The 17,739-nt window shown below is 42.8% G+C and overlaps 1 protein-coding gene across 1 annotated transcript in view; it reads right to left on the bottom strand.

The window, feature by feature from the left end:
* The window catches only part of LOC308276644 (vomeronasal type-2 receptor 116-like), a gene marked incomplete at both ends in the record, with an annotated part of 32,010 nt that extends 14,676 nt beyond the window's left edge, over nucleotides 1–17,334 (bottom strand). Inside the window, 6 exons of the mRNA XM_080715468.1 lie at nucleotides 735–810; nucleotides 3,158–3,385; nucleotides 12,108–12,225; nucleotides 12,379–12,911; nucleotides 15,222–15,513; nucleotides 17,327–17,334. Coding sequence (XP_080571594.1) covers nucleotides 735–810; nucleotides 3,158–3,385; nucleotides 12,108–12,225; nucleotides 12,379–12,911; nucleotides 15,222–15,513; nucleotides 17,327–17,334 — 1,255 coding nt within the window. The remainder of the gene's footprint in view (nucleotides 1–734; nucleotides 811–3,157; nucleotides 3,386–12,107; nucleotides 12,226–12,378; nucleotides 12,912–15,221; nucleotides 15,514–17,326) is intronic.
* Nucleotides 17,335–17,739: the final 405 nt, after the last annotated feature.

Raw genomic sequence — 17,739 nt, 5'->3', positions numbered from 1 at the left:
AAATTTAATTGCCATTATATTATTAACTTTCTTGTGCAGAAGTTTGGTCCTGAGGGGTGCTCTGCCACTTAGCTACACCCCCAGACTCTTTTATTTTGAGTCAGGGTCTGGCTAAATTTCCCAGGCCGGCCTCTAGATGTGTGATCCTCCTGCCTCAGCCCCCTGAATGACTGGGATTTCAAGCGTCTGACACAGCACCCAGCTATAATTCAGTACATTTTTCAGTAGTGAGCATTTTAATCAAAATATTAAGACTAGATTGGTTTTATATTTTTATATTTATTTCCAACTGAAAGCATTGTTTGGTGACCATTTTTCCTATGAAGTGGCAGTCCTGCTGTCTCAGCCTCCCAAGTACTAGGATGACAGGCATGAATCACCATGTTCAGCTCATGCTTTCATATGTTAACTGGAGCTTTTTCACGATCATATAATAATGCAAAAATTAGGGTCCAGTATAAAGAATGTGTCCTCAGGCCTTGCATGGTGTTTAACATGGTTCAGTGCACTAAAACCCTCCCATGACAATTCATGTTCACTTGCTCTGCGTGTATCTCCTGGCGATGAAGAGCCCAGTCTTTCTATTGGTTTCATGCTTCCAAGGCACCCACAGGTACCTTGAGGATGGCTCATCTTGCATTGCATGGGTGGACATTAGCCTGGACCACCGTGAGGTCTCAGGAGACTGTCTATGGTAGCACTGGAGGCTAACAAAGGACGACTGGACTGTCCACCACAGCTGACCTCATAGGCTGAGCTGTGCTGGGCCACAGAGGACATAAGTGGGCAGACAGTGACCTCAGCAGTCGTCTACAGACAGGATGGTGGACGGTGAACAGAGGCCTCTGTGGTCCACGGCCAATGTCCTTGGCTCCTATCACTGAGTAACTATGACAGAGAAGATTACTGTAGGGTGGCTGTGAACTGTTACCTGTTTCATTGGAAATGTGTCCCTCTGGGCACAGAACACAAGTAAAGCAGCAGACAGGTCTTCCTTCTTGGAGGATTCTCCTGAATCCTGGGCCACAGCTCTGGCTGCACACAGACTGAGGAGTCTGAGGGAAACCAGGTGATGGTTAGAATATGCTGTGTTATTATCTACTTTAACAGTGTGTCAGAATCTCTCTCCAAATAAGAAAGCACTTTGACCTGGAAGAGAAGGTCATCTCTCAACACCAAAGGTCACCATGGGATCCTACATGGACACCTGATTCTGGGCTCCTAAGCTGAGCTGCCGTCTCTCCATCTCAAGCGATCACCACATATCACCATGGCTCAGGATCGCATTGGGTTCAGACATCAGCCACACACCCGGGCTTCTCATATAACCTCATCACCCAACTCCTTTCTCTATGAGATTCTCTGTGGGTCTGTCAACTGCTATGCCTGAGAATACTTTGAGGTTGCGTCTTTGAATGGGGACTGTGGGACTTTATGTATAATCTACCTAATCTCTACTTAATACCTACAGAAAATCTCAGCGAGTGACACACCACATATTGGGGGCTTCTGAGGCCAAGTGAGACTGTAGAATATAATGGTTAGTATAATTGTTGAGAATTATAATTATGTATAATTGAGAATAAAATTATGTACAAAGTTGATTGTTGTACAAATCAACTGCCATAAAATAGCAGAAGAGAATTTGGAGAGGGAGATGGGAAGACAAAGAGGAGTACAGAAGAAGGAAACAGTTCAAATATACCATAGCAACAGATGAGACATTATTACAAATTTCAGGAGCTTGTATGTGGATAGAGGAGGAGAGAGGGTGGTGAGATGCTGAAGTAAAAACACCAGGCTGTGTGCATGCACGCTTGTATCACACTGAACCTCACTGTGATGCATAATTTACAAGCACTGATAAAAGTATTAAAAATTGCCTGGAGATCTGGGTGTGGTGGCACAAGCTTATAATCCCAGCATTTTGGAGGCTGAGGCCGGAGGATCACGGTTCGTGAACAGCCTCAGCTACTTAGTGAGCTCCTCTGCAACTCAGTGAGACCCTGTTTCCAAGGGAAGAATAAAAAATAGGGTTCTGGGTGTAGCTCAGAGGTCAAATGCCCCTGGATTCCCTCCCCAGACCTGCAAAAAAATAATTGGCTGGAAATGTCCAGTTTTGAAAGGAGAACATGAACTCATCTTAGAGCATTAAGGTCCTGAGTAGAGCTGAGAATGGTGGCACTTGCCTTTAATTCCAGTACTTTGGAGGCTAACACAGGAAGGTTGCAGGTTCAAGGCCAGTCTCTGCAACTTAGCAAGATACTGTTTTCAAAATTTTTTTCTTAAAAAGGGCTTAGGATTTAGTTCAGTGATAGAATACCCCTGGGTTCAATCCCAGGACCATGTTAAAGGAAAGTAGTAGAAAATATGCTGAATATAACAAAGTTTGAGGAGTAAATGGCATACAAAGTACCAAGTACCATGTAAAGAATACCTCCCAGAGGGGAACAATGTCCTGATCCAGGACCCACTTGTGATTATATACAGCAACACATCCCAAGGATTCTCACCAGACAGGAGGGAGGTTCTCAGGCCATACGGACAGATATATTTGGTTTTTATGCATCTGTACTTTCATTTCTGTTGTTATTTGCAACTTTGTTTAGTTTTATTACTGTTGCATGGATCATTGTACCAGAACCTTAAAAAGCAAATTCTTAAAACTTTCTCTTTCTATGGATTTTAACTCTGAATTTGTCCAGAGAAAATCTCATCATACAAAATCAGAAAGTGATTGGTGAACTTGGTACCAAGCAAAAGGGCTCATACTCAGACTTATCTCAGTACTCTTTTTACTTAATTACTTTTGCAGTGATCAGGATTGAACCCAGAGTCTTGAGCATGTCAGGCAAGGGCTGTACCCCTGAGCTATACCACAAGCCCTTCAAGACCATGTTTGCTTATTTATTTATCAATTATCTATTTGTTTGAGTAATATTGATCGAACACAGTGGCATTCTACCTCTCAGCTGTTTATTTCTGAAACAGTCTTTCTTGGTTGACGAGGATCTCACTACTTGTTAAGGCTGTCCTCAAACCTGCCATCCTCCTGTCTCAGCCTCCCAAGTTACTAAGCTTACAGATGTGTTCCACCACACTCAGTCAGCACTCTTTATGTTCCTCTACTTTATGCAATAAGAAAACAGCATCATACCTGTGTGAAGCCAATAGGCCATTCTATGATCTCTTCTTTGATGACCAAGCCTTCATGGAGTGGACTTCCAGAGGCAAACTCCCCTACTTTAACCAGCAACCCAAGGCCACCAGGAAAATTCACAATGTTCTGGACATCATACATGATTGCGTGGTTTCCTTTCTTGTCTAAGGATATGAGCTGCCCTGCAGTGTTGTTAAACTGGAGTTTCTTCAGGAGTGGATGGAGCTAGAGGAGAGGCATTGATGTGGCAATGAGGCATGCATACAATTGGAAGGTGGGAAACCCTTAATTCCTAGGCAGTCCTTCTTCCCACCTCCCCAGGCTCAGGTTTCCTCCTGGGGAGAGGCTCAGGTCTGTTTGTTTTGAGGTCACCTTGTCATGGGCTCACGGGAGGGGAAGAGTTCTCCTGTGGGCACAGTGGTGGAGCCAGGGAGTCCAGGGATTCTAGGACAGGCTAAAAAGTCAGTGTTAGCAGAAGCTCTGCCACAACTCTGACCAGCAAAGTCTATTTGGAGCAGCTTGGAAGCCAATCCTTGTACTTAGTAAGGCCAAAACAGGAGTGGAACGTTTCAGAGCCTGCATCCTGGGGAGGGCAGCCTGGTGTGTGCACATCACACCTCATCAAAACAGAAGATTAGGAGAATTCCGGGAAGATGGCGACGGGAAAAAAGCGGGGCTTATGAGCCCCACTAACAACCAATCTCTATTACCACAAAATCAGTGCCTTTCATAGCCAGAAAACACCATCAGCAGAGAAACAAAAAAATGTAATTACAAGGGACAGAGAAAAAGAGGGCTGGAAAAAGGAGACACCAGAAAGAAACCAGACTGCAGTGCTGCAACCGGAGCTGCGGCGCGGAGCGGCACAGGCGCAATCTTCTCTTACAGCACCAAGCACCAGAGAGTAGGGAGACTCAGAACAGAGCTCAGAGCCACAGAAGCGATACGCTGGACTCACACCCAAGGACGCGGCAGCAGCGCCTTACTGCCAGTGGCAGTGGCGAGCTCACCAGACAGCACCAGACCAACACACTCAACAGCCCACCAGGCTCCAGAGAGGATCAGCGGACAGCTAGCCGAGGTGAGCCGCTGCAGAACAGCTGGGCAGAATTCGGCAGATTTTTTAGGGGAGGGTACATCTGAAGCTCCCAGGGGCTGGGCTCAGCACACCCTGCAGGGACTCAGAGTGGAGCTCAAAACCAGAGAAGAAATACACCAGCCTCATGGCCGAGGGCGTGGCAGCAACGCGATATTGCCACTGATGGCAGCAGCAGCGAATTCACCTAGTCCACTACAGCTCCATCAGCGCGCTCAACAACAGTGAGTCAAATTGTGGCCCCTAGAGGAGAAATTGCAGTATTGCACTCCCAGGGACTTGACCCAGTTGGGGAGTGGCGGTGGCAGGTATATCACACCATAGAGAACGCCCAACTTGGCACCCTCCATGGTCTAAAGCAACCTCGATTGACTCCCTGGGTCGGAGACTCTGCGATACAACCCAGTAAAGGAGTAGTGGAGACTGAGATACCACAGACTCAAGATCCAGAGCACCTTAAATGAAGTCATAGTGACCCAAGGGCAGAACCCAGAGAAGGCACAAACTTCCAAAATCATGGAAAAGAGGAATAACAATGGAGCAATGAATGCCCACAACCCCACAACATCAGAACCTGATAAAACAGAAATTCATAGATTTCTAGAATATCAAATCAGGAAAATAACTGTAGAAATAATAGAGGTGTTTTGAAAAGAATTCAGAGAGAGCCAAAAAGAGATAAAGGATGCAATTAATGAAGTAAAGGCCTCAATTCAAAGTACAAACAACCTATTAAACCACATGGAGAATAGAATCTCACTCTTGGAAGATGATCACTCCAAAAATGAACACATAGTTTCTAATCTAGAAAAAAATATCCGACAGCAGGAATCTGACATTGAAGAAATATGGGTTCGTTTTAAGAGAGCTAACCTAAGAATAATTGAAATAGAGGAGAGAAAAGAAGGTGAAACCAAAGGGATCAACAATCTCTTCAAGGAAGTAATAGCAGAAAATTTTCCAAACATAGAGCAAGAGGTCGATACACAGGTCCAGGAAACTTATAGAACTCCCTTTAGACAGGATCAGAGAAGAGGATCCCCACGCCACATAATTGTCAAAATGACCAATGTGGAAGCCAAGCAGAGAATCTTAAAGGCAACAAAAACAAAGGGCCAAGTGACATTCAGAGGCAAACCAATTAGAATCACTCCAGACTTCCCAAACCAAGTCATGAGAGCCAGAAGGGCTTAGAGTAACATATTCCAAACTCTGAAAGAAAACAACTTCCAGCCAAAAATTTCCTACCCAGCAAAACTTTCTATCAAATTAGATGGAGAAATAAGAAGCTTCCATGACAAACAGAAACTGAGGGAATTTATGTCTTCAAAACCAGCACTAGAGAAAATACTCAAAGAGATTAACTACAAAGAAGAAATAGGTAACACACACCAGAACCAGAGAAACAAGAGTTTCCATCCAACAGACAACTAAGATTGGTTATCTGTGGATATTCATTATTTATGTTAGTCTTTTACCTATCTCTAAATTGTATTGTTTGCTTTTATTGTTGCTAATTTTTAGGATTTCTAGTTGGAATATTAATATAACTTCAGATATAGCATTTGGAAATATTTTATCCCATTCTATCAGTAACTTTTAACTCTGTTTACATTGTCTTTGGCTATACAATATTTTTTTATTTATTTTTTAGGGAGTTTGTTTACCCTTCTGTTGCCTGTGCCATTGAAATCGTATCCAAGAAATCACTGCCAATTTCAGTGTTGTGAGGTTTTATGACCCAGATGTTCTTCTAAAAGTTTATAGTATTAAGATTTATATTTAGGGACTTCCGGGAAGATGGCGACCGAGAAAAGCGGGGCTTAAGAGTCCCGCTAACAACCAATCTCCATTACCACAAAAAGAGCGCCTTTCATAGCCAGAAAACACCATCACCAGAAAAACAAAAAAACCACCAGGCTCCAGAGAGAAAGCGGACTGAGAACAGAGCTCAGGGCCACAGAGGAGACACACGCGCCCGAGGACGCGGCAGCAGCGCCATACTGCCGGCGGCAGCGGCGAACTCAGTGGACGGCTACAGCAAGCCAGGTGAGCCGCTGCGGAACAGCCAGGCGGGATCTTTCAGCGCAGACAGCATTTAAAGCTCCCAGTGGCTGAGCTCAGCACACGCTGCAGGGATTCAGAGTGGAAATCAAAACCAGAGAAGAAAAAATATGCCAGCCTCATGGCCGAGGGCGTGGCAGAGGCGCCATATTGCCACCGGCGGCGGCAGCAGCAGTGAATTCACCGAGTCCAGTACAGCTACATCTACGTACTCAAGAACAGTGAGTCAAATTGTGGGCCACAGAGGAGAAATCCCAGTATTGTGCCTCCTGGGACTTGACCCAGTGAGGGAGTGGTGGTGGCAGAGATATCACACCATAGGAGAACGTGCAATCTGGCACCCCCCATAGTTTAAAGCAGCCTCTATTGACTCCCTGGGTCGGAGACTCTGTGATACAACCCAGTAAAGGAGTAGTGGGGTCTGAGATAATACAGACTCGAGATCCAGAGCACCTTAAGTGAAGTCGTAGTGACCCAAGGGAAGAACCCAGAGAAGGCACAAAACTCCGAAATCATGGGAAAGAGGAATAACACTGAAGTAATGAATGTGCACAACCCCACAACATCAGAACCTGATAAAACAGAAAATCAGAGATTTCTAGAAGATCAAATCAGGAAAATAACTGTAGAAATAATAGAGGTGCTTCGAAAAGAACTCAGAGAGAGCCAAAAAGAGATAAAGGATGCAATTAATGAAGTAAAGGCCTCAATTCAAAGTACAAACAACCGATTAGACCACATGGAGAACAGAATCTCGCTCTTAGAAGATGAGCAATCCAAAAATGAATGCATAGTTTCTAATCTAGAAAAAGATATCCAACAGCAGGAATCTGACATTGAAGAAATATGGGCCCATCTTAAGAGAGCTAACCTAAGAATAATTGGAATAGAGGAGGGAAAAGAAAGTGATACCAAAGGGATCAACAATCTCTTCAAGGAAGTAATAGCAGAAAATTTTCCAAACATAGAGCAAGAGGTTGATACACAGATCCAGGAAACTTATAGAACTCCCTTTAGACAGGATCAGAGAAGAGGATCCCCACGCCACATAATTGTCAAAATGACCAATGTGGAAGCCAAGCAGAGAATCTTAAAGGCAACAAAAACAAAGGGCCAAGTGACATTCAGAGGCAAACCAATTAGAATCACTCCAGACTTCCCAAACCAAGTCATGAGAGCCAGAAGGGCTTGGAGTAACATATTCCAAACTCTGAAAGAAAACAACTTCCAGCCAAAAATTTCCTATCCAGCAAAACTTTCTATCAAATTAGATGGAGAAATAAGAAGCTTCCATGAAAAACAGAAACTGAAGGAATTTATGTCTTCAAAACCAGCGCTAGAGAAAATACTCAAAGAGATTAACTACAAAGAAGAAATAGGTAACACTCACCAGAACCAGAGAAACCAGCAAAACTTTCTATCAAATTAGATGGAGAAATAAGAAGCTTCCATGAAAAACAGAAACTGAAGGAATTTATGTCTTCAAAACCAGCGCTAGAGAAAATACTCAAAGAGATTAACTACAAAGAAGAAATAGGTAACACTCACCAGAACCAGAGAAACAAGAATTTCCATCCAACAGACAACTAAGATTGGTTATCTGTGGAGATTCATTATTTATGTTAGTCTTTTACCTATCTCTAAATTGTATTGTTTGCCTTTATTGTTGTTAATTTTTAGGATTTCTAGTTGGAATATTAATATACCTTCAGATATAGCATTTGGAAATATTTTATCCAATTCTATTAGTAACTTTTAACTCTGTTTACATTGTCTTTGGATATACAATATTTTCTTTTATTTTTTAGGGAGTTTGTATATTCTTCTGTTGCCTGTGCCATTGAAATCATATCCAAGAAATCACTGTCAATTTCAATGTTGTGAGGTTTTATGACCCAGATTTTCTCCTAAAAGTTTATAGTCTTAAGATTTGTATTTAGGTCTATTATCTATTTTGAGTTAATATTTGTATATGGGATTAGGTAAGGGTCCAATTTTATTCTTTTCCATGTAATTATTATTTTTTAACAATATTTAGTTAAAAGATTATCATTTCCACCACCAAATCTTCGTGGAAACCTTGTCAAAAATAACTTGACAATATAGGGAAGAATTTAGCTCTAGGCTTTTATTTAACTCCAATGGTTTATATATCTGCCTTTAGAATAGTACTACACTGTTTCAATTATTGTAGCTTTATATGGTATGAAATCAGAAAATATATATCTTCTAGCTTTGTTCTTTTTCAAGATCGTTTTGGGTACCTAGACTCCATATTCCATATTAGGATAGATTTTTTTCTGAAAAATAAATATATAAATATATGATAGTTTCACCTAAAAAACAGAAAAAAATATTCTCTGGTAAGAAAGAAAGCAAAAAGAAATATTGAAATGTTATCTTTAAGTCATCAAAAGCTTGGTATCAGACAAATGAAACTGTTATGTGAGATTATCATTTTTAATTTTAGATAAATTGCCATAATACTAGATGTCAACTACTAAGCCAAGCATGGGTGGGAGGTATAGGGAGAGAATGGGGTGGGGATTGGGTGGGGGCTGACTGGGAAAAGTGTGCATGTATGTCTACAAAAGTATGTATCCTACTATGATGTATGAATACAGTGCACCAATAAAAAAAAAGGAAAAAAATTAAATTAAATTAAATTAAATTAAAAAAAAAGATTTATATTTAGGTCTTTTATCTATTTTGAGTTAATATTTGTATATGGTGTTAGGTGAGGGTCCAATTTTATTCTTTTTCATGTACCTATTTTTTTCAACAATATTTAGTTGAAAGATTATTATTTCCTCCACCAAATGTTTGTGGAAACCTTGTCAAAAATAACTTGACAATATATTGAAGAATTTAGCTCTAGGCTTTTATTTAACTCCAATGCTTTATATATCTGCCTTTATAACAGTACTACACTGTTTCAATTATTGTAGCTTTATATGGTTTGAAATCAGAAAATATACATCTTCTAGCTTTGTTCTTTTTCGAGATCATTTGGGTATGTAGAGTCCATATTCTATATTAGGATAGATTTTTTTCTGAAAAATAAATAAATAAATGTATGATAGTTTCACCGAAAAAAAGAAAAAATATTCTCTGGCAAAAAAGAAAGCAAAAAGAAATATTGAAATGTTATTTTTAAGTCATCAAAAGCGTGGTATCAGACAAATGAAACTGTTATGTGAGATTATCATTGTTAATTTTGGATAAATTGCTATAACACTAGATGTCAACCACTAAGCCAAGCATGGGAAAGAGGGATGGGGAGGGAACGAGGTGGGGATTGTGTAGGGGCTAACTGGGCGATGTGTGCAAGTATGTCTACAAAAGTTTTTTCTTTTATCTTATTATGACATATGAATACAGTGCCCCAATGAAAAAAATTTAAAAATTTAAAAAAAATTGTCAAAAAAAAGATTAAGTATGTGCAACTGATTGTGCTTATCAGTTTTATCTCAGTAAAGTTTAAAGGAGGCAGAACATGGGCTCCTTTGTCTCTGCTGTTGGACCTTCTTAGTGACCAGGCTACTATCTAGTAACAGGGACGAAAGCTATTGGTGTCCCCAACTAAAAAACAACTCTCAATTCTAAGAAGGTTTTGAATGGAGTGTGCTAATCTGTGAGTCTCTGGCACCCAGAGCACTGTGTTGAGGGAAATTACTAACCTCTGATGGCTTACACAGTTTTGTTGTTTTTCTAAATAATGGCCCTTCCATCTTTAGAATCCACCTGGACACAGTGACCTACTTTTCTAACTGGCAACTTCTAACAAGGACCAAATTGCACATCGAACATTATTATAGGAAAAATAGAAATTAGATGGTAGAAGAGACTTTCTGACATTGCTTTTTACATATTTGCCTTTGTCTACATAGTAAATTTATTTTACATATTCTAGAAATCTTATTACTGATATTGACTATTGTACATGAGCTGATAAATGTATTTCATACATAGACTATGGATTCAGATCAGTCAGGATTACTATCCAGAAAAATCCATCTCAAACCTGGAGGGCAGTCTGAGATGATCGCCACCAATTGAAGTCTGCTATTTAAAAGTAGAGCCACAGGCTACATTGTGGTGGAGTTTATTTTTAAAAATGATGTCTAAGCTGGATACAAAGGCACATTTGTCACCAAATACTTGGAGTCTGAAACAGGAGGATCACAGGTTCAAGGCCCACCTCAGCCTATGCGTGAGGCTCTCAGAAACTTTGAAACCATGTTTCAAATTATAATAAATAACAAAATGGGCAAATGAACTAAATAGACACTTCACGTAAGAAGAAACTCAAATGGCCAATATATGCATAAAAAAATGTTCAATATCATTGGCAATCAGAGTGACGCAAATCAAAACTACCCTGAGATTTCACCTAACACCTTCTAGAATGGCCATCATTCAAAACACAAGCAACAACAGATGCTGGCGAGGATGTGGAGAAGTGGGAACTCTAAGACATTGTTGGTGGGATTGCAAATTAGTGCAGCCACTTCGGAAAACAGTATGGAGAATCCTCAGAAGAATGGGAACAAATCTACCATTTGACCCAGCAATACCACTTCTGGGTATCTACCCAAAAGATAGGAAAACAAACTACTAAACTAATGCATATGTATCTATGTTCATAGCTGCACAATTCACCATAGCCAAACTATGGAACCAGCCAAGATGTCCATCGACAGATGAATGGATTACAAAACTGTGGGATATGTACACAATGGAATTTTACTCAGCCATCAAAAAAAAATGCAATTACATCATTTTCAGGGAAATGGATGGAACTGGAGGACATTATCCTAAGTGAGATTAGTCAGTCACAAAAAATAAGAAAGCAGATGCTTTCCCTAATATGTGAAAGCTAAGGAGAAATGGGTCATAGGAGGAACTCTAGATGAAAAAGGAAATCCTACAGAGGAGCAAACAAGACAACCTAAAGGAGGGGATGGGAGGGGGGAAAGAAGGAAATTCTCTAAAACACACCATGTACTTAAACATATCGAAGTCAACCACTGAGCCAAGCAAGGGAGGGCGGGATGGGGAGTGGGTGGGGTGAGAATTGGGTAGGGGTTAAATCGGTGGTGTGTACATGTATATACACACAAGTTTTTTACCCCAATATAATATATAAATATAATGCACCAATAAATTATTTTAAAAAACAACAATAACAACAAAAAATTATAATAAAAATTTGAAGACATTTAAAAAATATTTTAAGGACTGGGGTTTTCCCCACTTCCAAAGCAATAAGGAAGAAGAAGGAGGAGGAGAAGGAGGAAGCAGAGGAAGAGGCTTAAAAACAATTCATTTCCCAGAGTCACATCTTATATGTGATAGAGATATAGAGTACTAGAGTCTAAATGGGTAGAGTCCACTTCATCAGTGCAAAGTACCCAGAATCACACGTGGTCACTCAGTCCATGTCTCACAGCATGGGATACATTCCAAACAATGCAGATTGGAGCAATTAATTCACCCTGTCAGTTATGAGTTATCATATTTGATAGTATTTTCTCCTGCAATAGAACATGCTTTTCTGATTTACTTTCTAATTAAATAGTCTGAGATGGAAGCTCCCAGGAGCAGAATCCTCTGCACATGGGTAACAGTTCCGGCTACACCTAGATCCAGTGTGAAGGTGCCCATGCTCCTTGTTGCCTGGTTTTGCTGATATAGAGATGAAAACACAGGCAGGAGGCCCCTCGCTATGGTGCCCATGGGTGCCAGCAGGTGCTCAGCCCTGGCCTGCTCCTGGAGAAGCCTTACCTGCCATGGAGGGGGCCTGGGCTGCTCCACATCCTCTGGAGATTCCTGTGCTATTCTCTCCACAAGCACCTCATGGAGGACGTGGGCCATGGCATAAACAGCATTATAGAGGAAATAGCTGGAGTCAGATAAGGTCATCAGGTCGATATCCTTACCAGACTCTAAAGAGGCATTTTGTTCACAGTCTCCTATTTTGCCACATGATGACCCAGCAGGTGAGCATTTAAAATATAGAATCCAAACTATACTGATGTAAGAATCTTCTGGGTACATGGAAGGGTGGACGGTTTTGAGAAAGTCTTGGAAGCCAGGGATTTCCCGCTTGTGTTGTGCAAACGAGAAGCTTCCATGGAAGGAGTGCAGCAATTGGTAATTCTCATAAACAGTGATATCCCACTTGTCTGCCATGATCCACACCTTATCTGTGATTACGAAGTAATTTGTTATGTAGTCTACTATGAAGAGTCTCCCTGCTTCACCATATAGTATAAGCACGTTTGCAGATGAAATGCTGAGCCTGTTCATGGCAGTGTACATACTTGGTGGATACTTTGTCTTAAAGGGAGGGAGCCTTTCAGTTAAGGCCACACAGATGTCTTTCTTCACCATTTCCACATTCAGACGCTGAAGGAACCGTTCTCCTTTCAAATCATCAGATATTAAGATGGCCACCCACGTCCAGCCAAAATGCAGCAGTAATGAGACCATTGCATGGACCAGAGAGCTGTCCTCGGGGGCCATCTGGTAGAGTGAGGGGAACTGGCCTTTGTCACTTAGCATGGGATCAAAAGGTCCATATGTGACCTGAGTCAGCAAAGAAAAATATGATTCTGAGTAACAGGGAGTCAGAGATTTTTCTCCTTAGAAATGAATTAGAATGCTCTTACAAAACAGGGCATTTTAGCCAGGCACAGTATACATCTGTGATCTCTGCACTAGAGAGGCTCAGACAGCAAGACTGCAAACTGGAAACCAGCAGCAGCAACTTAGCAAGGCCCTGTTTCAAAAAAATAAAAAATAAGTCCGGTGTGGTGGTGGTGGTGGCGGTGGTGGTGGTGGTGGTGGTGGTGGTGGTAGTGGTGGTAGTGGTGGCAGATGTTTGTAATCCCAGCACTCGGGGACAAAGACAGAAAGATCAGGGTTTGCATGAGCTTCAGAAACATAGTGAGGCCCTTTGAAACTCAGTGAGACCCTGTATCAATATAAACAACAAAAAATAGGCCTGAGGGTATAGCTCAAAGGTAGAATGCCTCTGGGTTCCATCCTCAGTACTATAAAATAATAAAAAAGTTTTTTAAAATGCAGGTTTTTTGGATTAAAATAGAAGGAAATCCCTGGGGAGGAGGAGGAGGAGAAGGAGGAGGAGGAGGAGGAGGAGGAGGAGGAGGGGAGGGAGGGAGGGAGGGAGGGAGGGAGGGAGGGAGGGAGAGAGAGAGAGAGAGAGAGAGAGAGAGAGAGAGAGAGAGAGAGAGAGAGAGAATATGAATATGAGAGAATATGAAACTGAATAACATCCTCTTGCGTGGTACTCTCCTATAGAGGATTCCCTGTTCTCCCCTTGTGGGCATACAGAACACTTTTTCTAGGTGTCTTACCTTTAGAAATTAAAGGGTACCAAGCATCCTGACACACATCTGTAATATCAGTAGTTTGTTGACTGAGAAAGGAGGATCACAGGTTCCAGGCCAACTTGACAACTTAGTGAGGCTCTGTTTCAAAATAAAAATAAAATGGGGCTAGGGCCATCATTTAGAGGGAGAATGCCCCTAGTTCCGATGCCCAGTACCACAACAAAAAAAAAGGCAAGAAAATGGAAAGGTGAGATTGACAACTGCTTCCACTCCTGCCTGGGAATAAGGAGGTCTGACGTGGTGCAGGGTGCAGGTAGCAGGTTGTATTTCACTCCTGTGGAGCAGAGCCAGCACCAGCGACCCATGCTGCCTGCGCACACTGATGATGAGGTGTCTTACTACACTGACCTCCTGGTAGTCTGGACTTCAGTTATGAACACAGGGCCTGAGGTCATCTAGAGGATTACTTCCATTTACCCTCTCTGATTCTCTAAAACTTTTTTCTTCCTGAACACAATGCTGCTAAGCTACAGCCTGTGTTTGTCAGTGACACCGTCCTGATTGTTAGAAGTGTTTCCACAGCTTCCCGCTAGGAAGCAGTGGTGTGGGGAGGCCTGATTCCTAACCTCTTTCACCTCTCTGACCAAAGAACCTGAGGACAGCTGAGAAGAGGAAAGGTTTATTGGAATCATGGATTTAGAAGTTCTGGAGTTTCTGTTCTATCCATGGTCAGATGTGTCCATGGCACAGACTTTGGTACAAGACATGGCAGAGGGACAGAGCTCACAGCTCATGGCAGGGGAAAGCAGCAAGTGGGACAGGGAGGGCCAGGGACAGATACAGTTCCCAAGACCACAGCCCAGGTCCCCCTCATCCAGCCATACCCCACTTCTCCACCTGGCTTGGTGCTCTAACAGTGAATTCCAAATCACATGCCTTAAGCTGGGCAGAGGCCCTTGGTAAGCCCCAGGATGGGTGTCTCTGAGCCTTAACTCTCCTTGGGATCCCTGGAGCCACAATGACCTCATCGTTGCCTCCAGAAGCCCAGGGGCTTCTTTCCCTACACCTGACAGTCACTGGTGCCTGGAGGCCTCTGTGGTGGTCATGTCCTCTGGGCAGTCTCTATGTTGTGGACATATCTTGGAGGCCCACAGTTGTGAGTCATCAGAAGTCAATGTTCCAGTGAGCGGGAGATGAATATGATGGTTAATACTCTTTTTGTTTTATTTTTATTTCTGCCTTGAGGATTGAGCTAAGGGGCATTCCAACTCTGGCTGTGGTCCTGCTCCCTCAGCCTCCCAAGTACTGGGATTACAGGAGAGCTCCACATCCAGCTTAGTTAGATGCTAAATCTCCAGAGCTCCTTCTCCATCTTTCTCCTCACACTGCTGAGATTCTCAAGAGTTTGGGAATTCACTGAGACCCGATCACCTGAACCCTCATGATTAATAGAAACTCAAATTCCACTTTGTCTTGATCACATATTAGGGTCCAGCACTAGGGGAAATCTGCACATCCTCTACAGAATGCTTGGCCCACTAACCTGAGGGGTTTTGTAGAGCTCCAACAGGGCTCCGGTCTCAGCCGAAAATGTTGGCGAGGTCCCTGCGATGGCGGCAAAGGGTCTGTGCTGATTCTTGCACTGGTAGTTAGGGAGAACCTCGTCACCTCCTGACAGCCACATCAGAGTGCCCTCAAGGGTCCTGCGTTCACTACGTAAAACATTGTAGATCTGGAACCCCACGGTCAGGTTGGGGAGCAGGTGAGGGTCCCTGTTGATCTCCTCAATGGTGAAGTAGAAGGCCAGCACATGTTGGTAATTCTTCAAAAAATACCTAGACAGAGGAGCAGCATCAGGGAGCAGGTGAGGTCAAGAGGCTCAGGGCTGAGTCCTGAGCCAGCATCAGCACCAGACAGGCTAGACCCAGGACACCCTCCAGAGATGCCCTGGCCTGTGGACCCTGGTGAGTAAGGTTCCCAGGGCCCTGGTGACCTTGAAATGGCTCTTGGTCTCTTGAGAAGCACACTGTGTTCTAAACACGGAGAGATCTGTGGGGCATTTGAGTGGGCTGAGGTGGAGGTTCACTGGTTGCTGTCACTGTCAACTGGACCACTTTGCTGAAGTTTCTATAAATTCGAGGTGCACTGATGGTTACAACAGGAGCAGGAAGTTCTTAGGGAAATGAGTGGAGGTGGCTCACACCCTTCTTCATAAACCCTCTTGTTTTATGACACTGAGGATTGAGCCCAGGGCAGAACCCAGGCTTTCTACCACTGAGCCACAGCCTCCTCACATACTTGTTTTGCTTGAAAATGAGTCTCTCGAGGGTACCAAGAGTTTCACTAAGTTGCTGAGACCTACCTTGAACCTGCAATTCTCCTCTCTTATCTTCCAAGTACTGAGATCACAGCCATGAGCAAAGAGGCCAGCTCAGACAAAACTGTCCTCCTTTTCCTCTTAGAGCAGAACCAAGACACGGCAGTGCTGGTTTTCCCTGTGTTCAGGAATCCTTAGCAAGCCTCTGCCCTACCTGCTGACCAAAGCTTTGGGAGCAGTTTCCCCTTTCCCCAGGTTTCCCAGAGGGATTCTGAGCAGCTCATATTGTACGGAGCTCTTACTACTCCACCAACTAGTCCACCAACACTTAAAAGAGCCGACCGGCCATTATGTTTTTATTTAAACGTGAACACATGATTCAGGACGTCTAATTATATTTTGTAGGTTTCAACGTGTTCACTTTGTGTTCCTGGACTTTCTTTCTCTGGAGAAAATGCCCCTTGATCCTTCCTCCTCTCTCCTTGCCCCTTCTCAGGTATTTTTGTACCTAAATTTACCAAAAGTGAAGTTCTTGGATTTTAAAGCTACCTATCAAAGGCTTCTGTTTCTGATAGAATACATAAATTTTTTTTCTGTGTGTGTGTGTGTATGTGTATGTGGTTGGGTGTATGTGTGTTTTAATTGAACCAAGAGGAACCCTACCTCTGAGCCACACCCCAAACTTTTTTTTATTTTATTTTCCTGGTATACTGGAGATCAATCCCAGGGACATTCTCCCTGGAGCAACATCATGGCTTTTACATTTCATTTTATTTTTTTCAAAAAGAGTTTTTTTCTAAATTGCTGAGGCTGTTTTAACTTTTGTTTTTTGTATTTGTTTCTTTGTTTTACCAAACAAGTAGTAGCAAACCAGGCGTGGCGACGCACACTTGTAATCCCAACATTTGGAAGGATTAGACAGGAGGATCATGGTTCACAGACAGCCTTAGCTACATAGTGAGGCCCTTGGCAACTCACTGAGACCATATTTCAAAAGTAAGAATACAAAATAGGGCTGGTGGATTAGCTGGGAGGTAGAATGACCCTGGGTTCCGATCCAACCTGGTACTACATTACATACATACATACATACATACATACATACATACATACTAAAAGTGCCTGGGACTTACCTCAATGAAGGAGCGCTCCCTGGTTCAGCCCCATATTGACAATCTGTGTGTGTTAGTATGGTAAATTAATCATTAGAGACCCACACAGACCCCCTGCATAGAGTCCAGAGCCAATGCACTTTCTGCAGAATGTGCAGGGCACCATTACTTATTAAGGCTGGATGCGATCTGTGGAAACGCTGTGCCAGACCAACTTACCAGACCATGGCAGTGGTCAAGGAAAACCAAGGGACCTTCTTAAGGACTTCATGGGTCTGACACCATGAGCAAGGTCAAAAAGACTCAGACACCTGTGTGTCCCCATAAAGGGCTTCTGCCCCCAGGCAAGGCGGGTCCCACCAGACACATGCATTCCAAAACCCACACTGCTGGATCACGTACATCAGGCTGGTGGAGTAGGAAAATGTCTTTCCTACTCTCCTCAGTACCTGTGGAGCTGAGAGCAACCGCATGGTTGTAGATTCACGAGGGTGAGATAGAACCTGGGAATACATTGCTCTGTATTTCTCTAATTGCTGTGCAGACTCAAAGAGCATTAGACACTTGAGAGGTAGAGACAGGAGGATCAAAAAGACTGGGGGAGTGTAGCTCAGGAGTATACTGTGCCTTGG

The sequence above is a fragment of the Muscardinus avellanarius genome (genome assembly GCF_963383645.1).
Source record: "Muscardinus avellanarius genome assembly, chromosome: 18".
Taxonomy (NCBI): domain Eukaryota; kingdom Metazoa; phylum Chordata; class Mammalia; order Rodentia; family Gliridae; genus Muscardinus; species Muscardinus avellanarius.
This window is presented reverse-complemented; position numbering and strand designations above follow the sequence as displayed.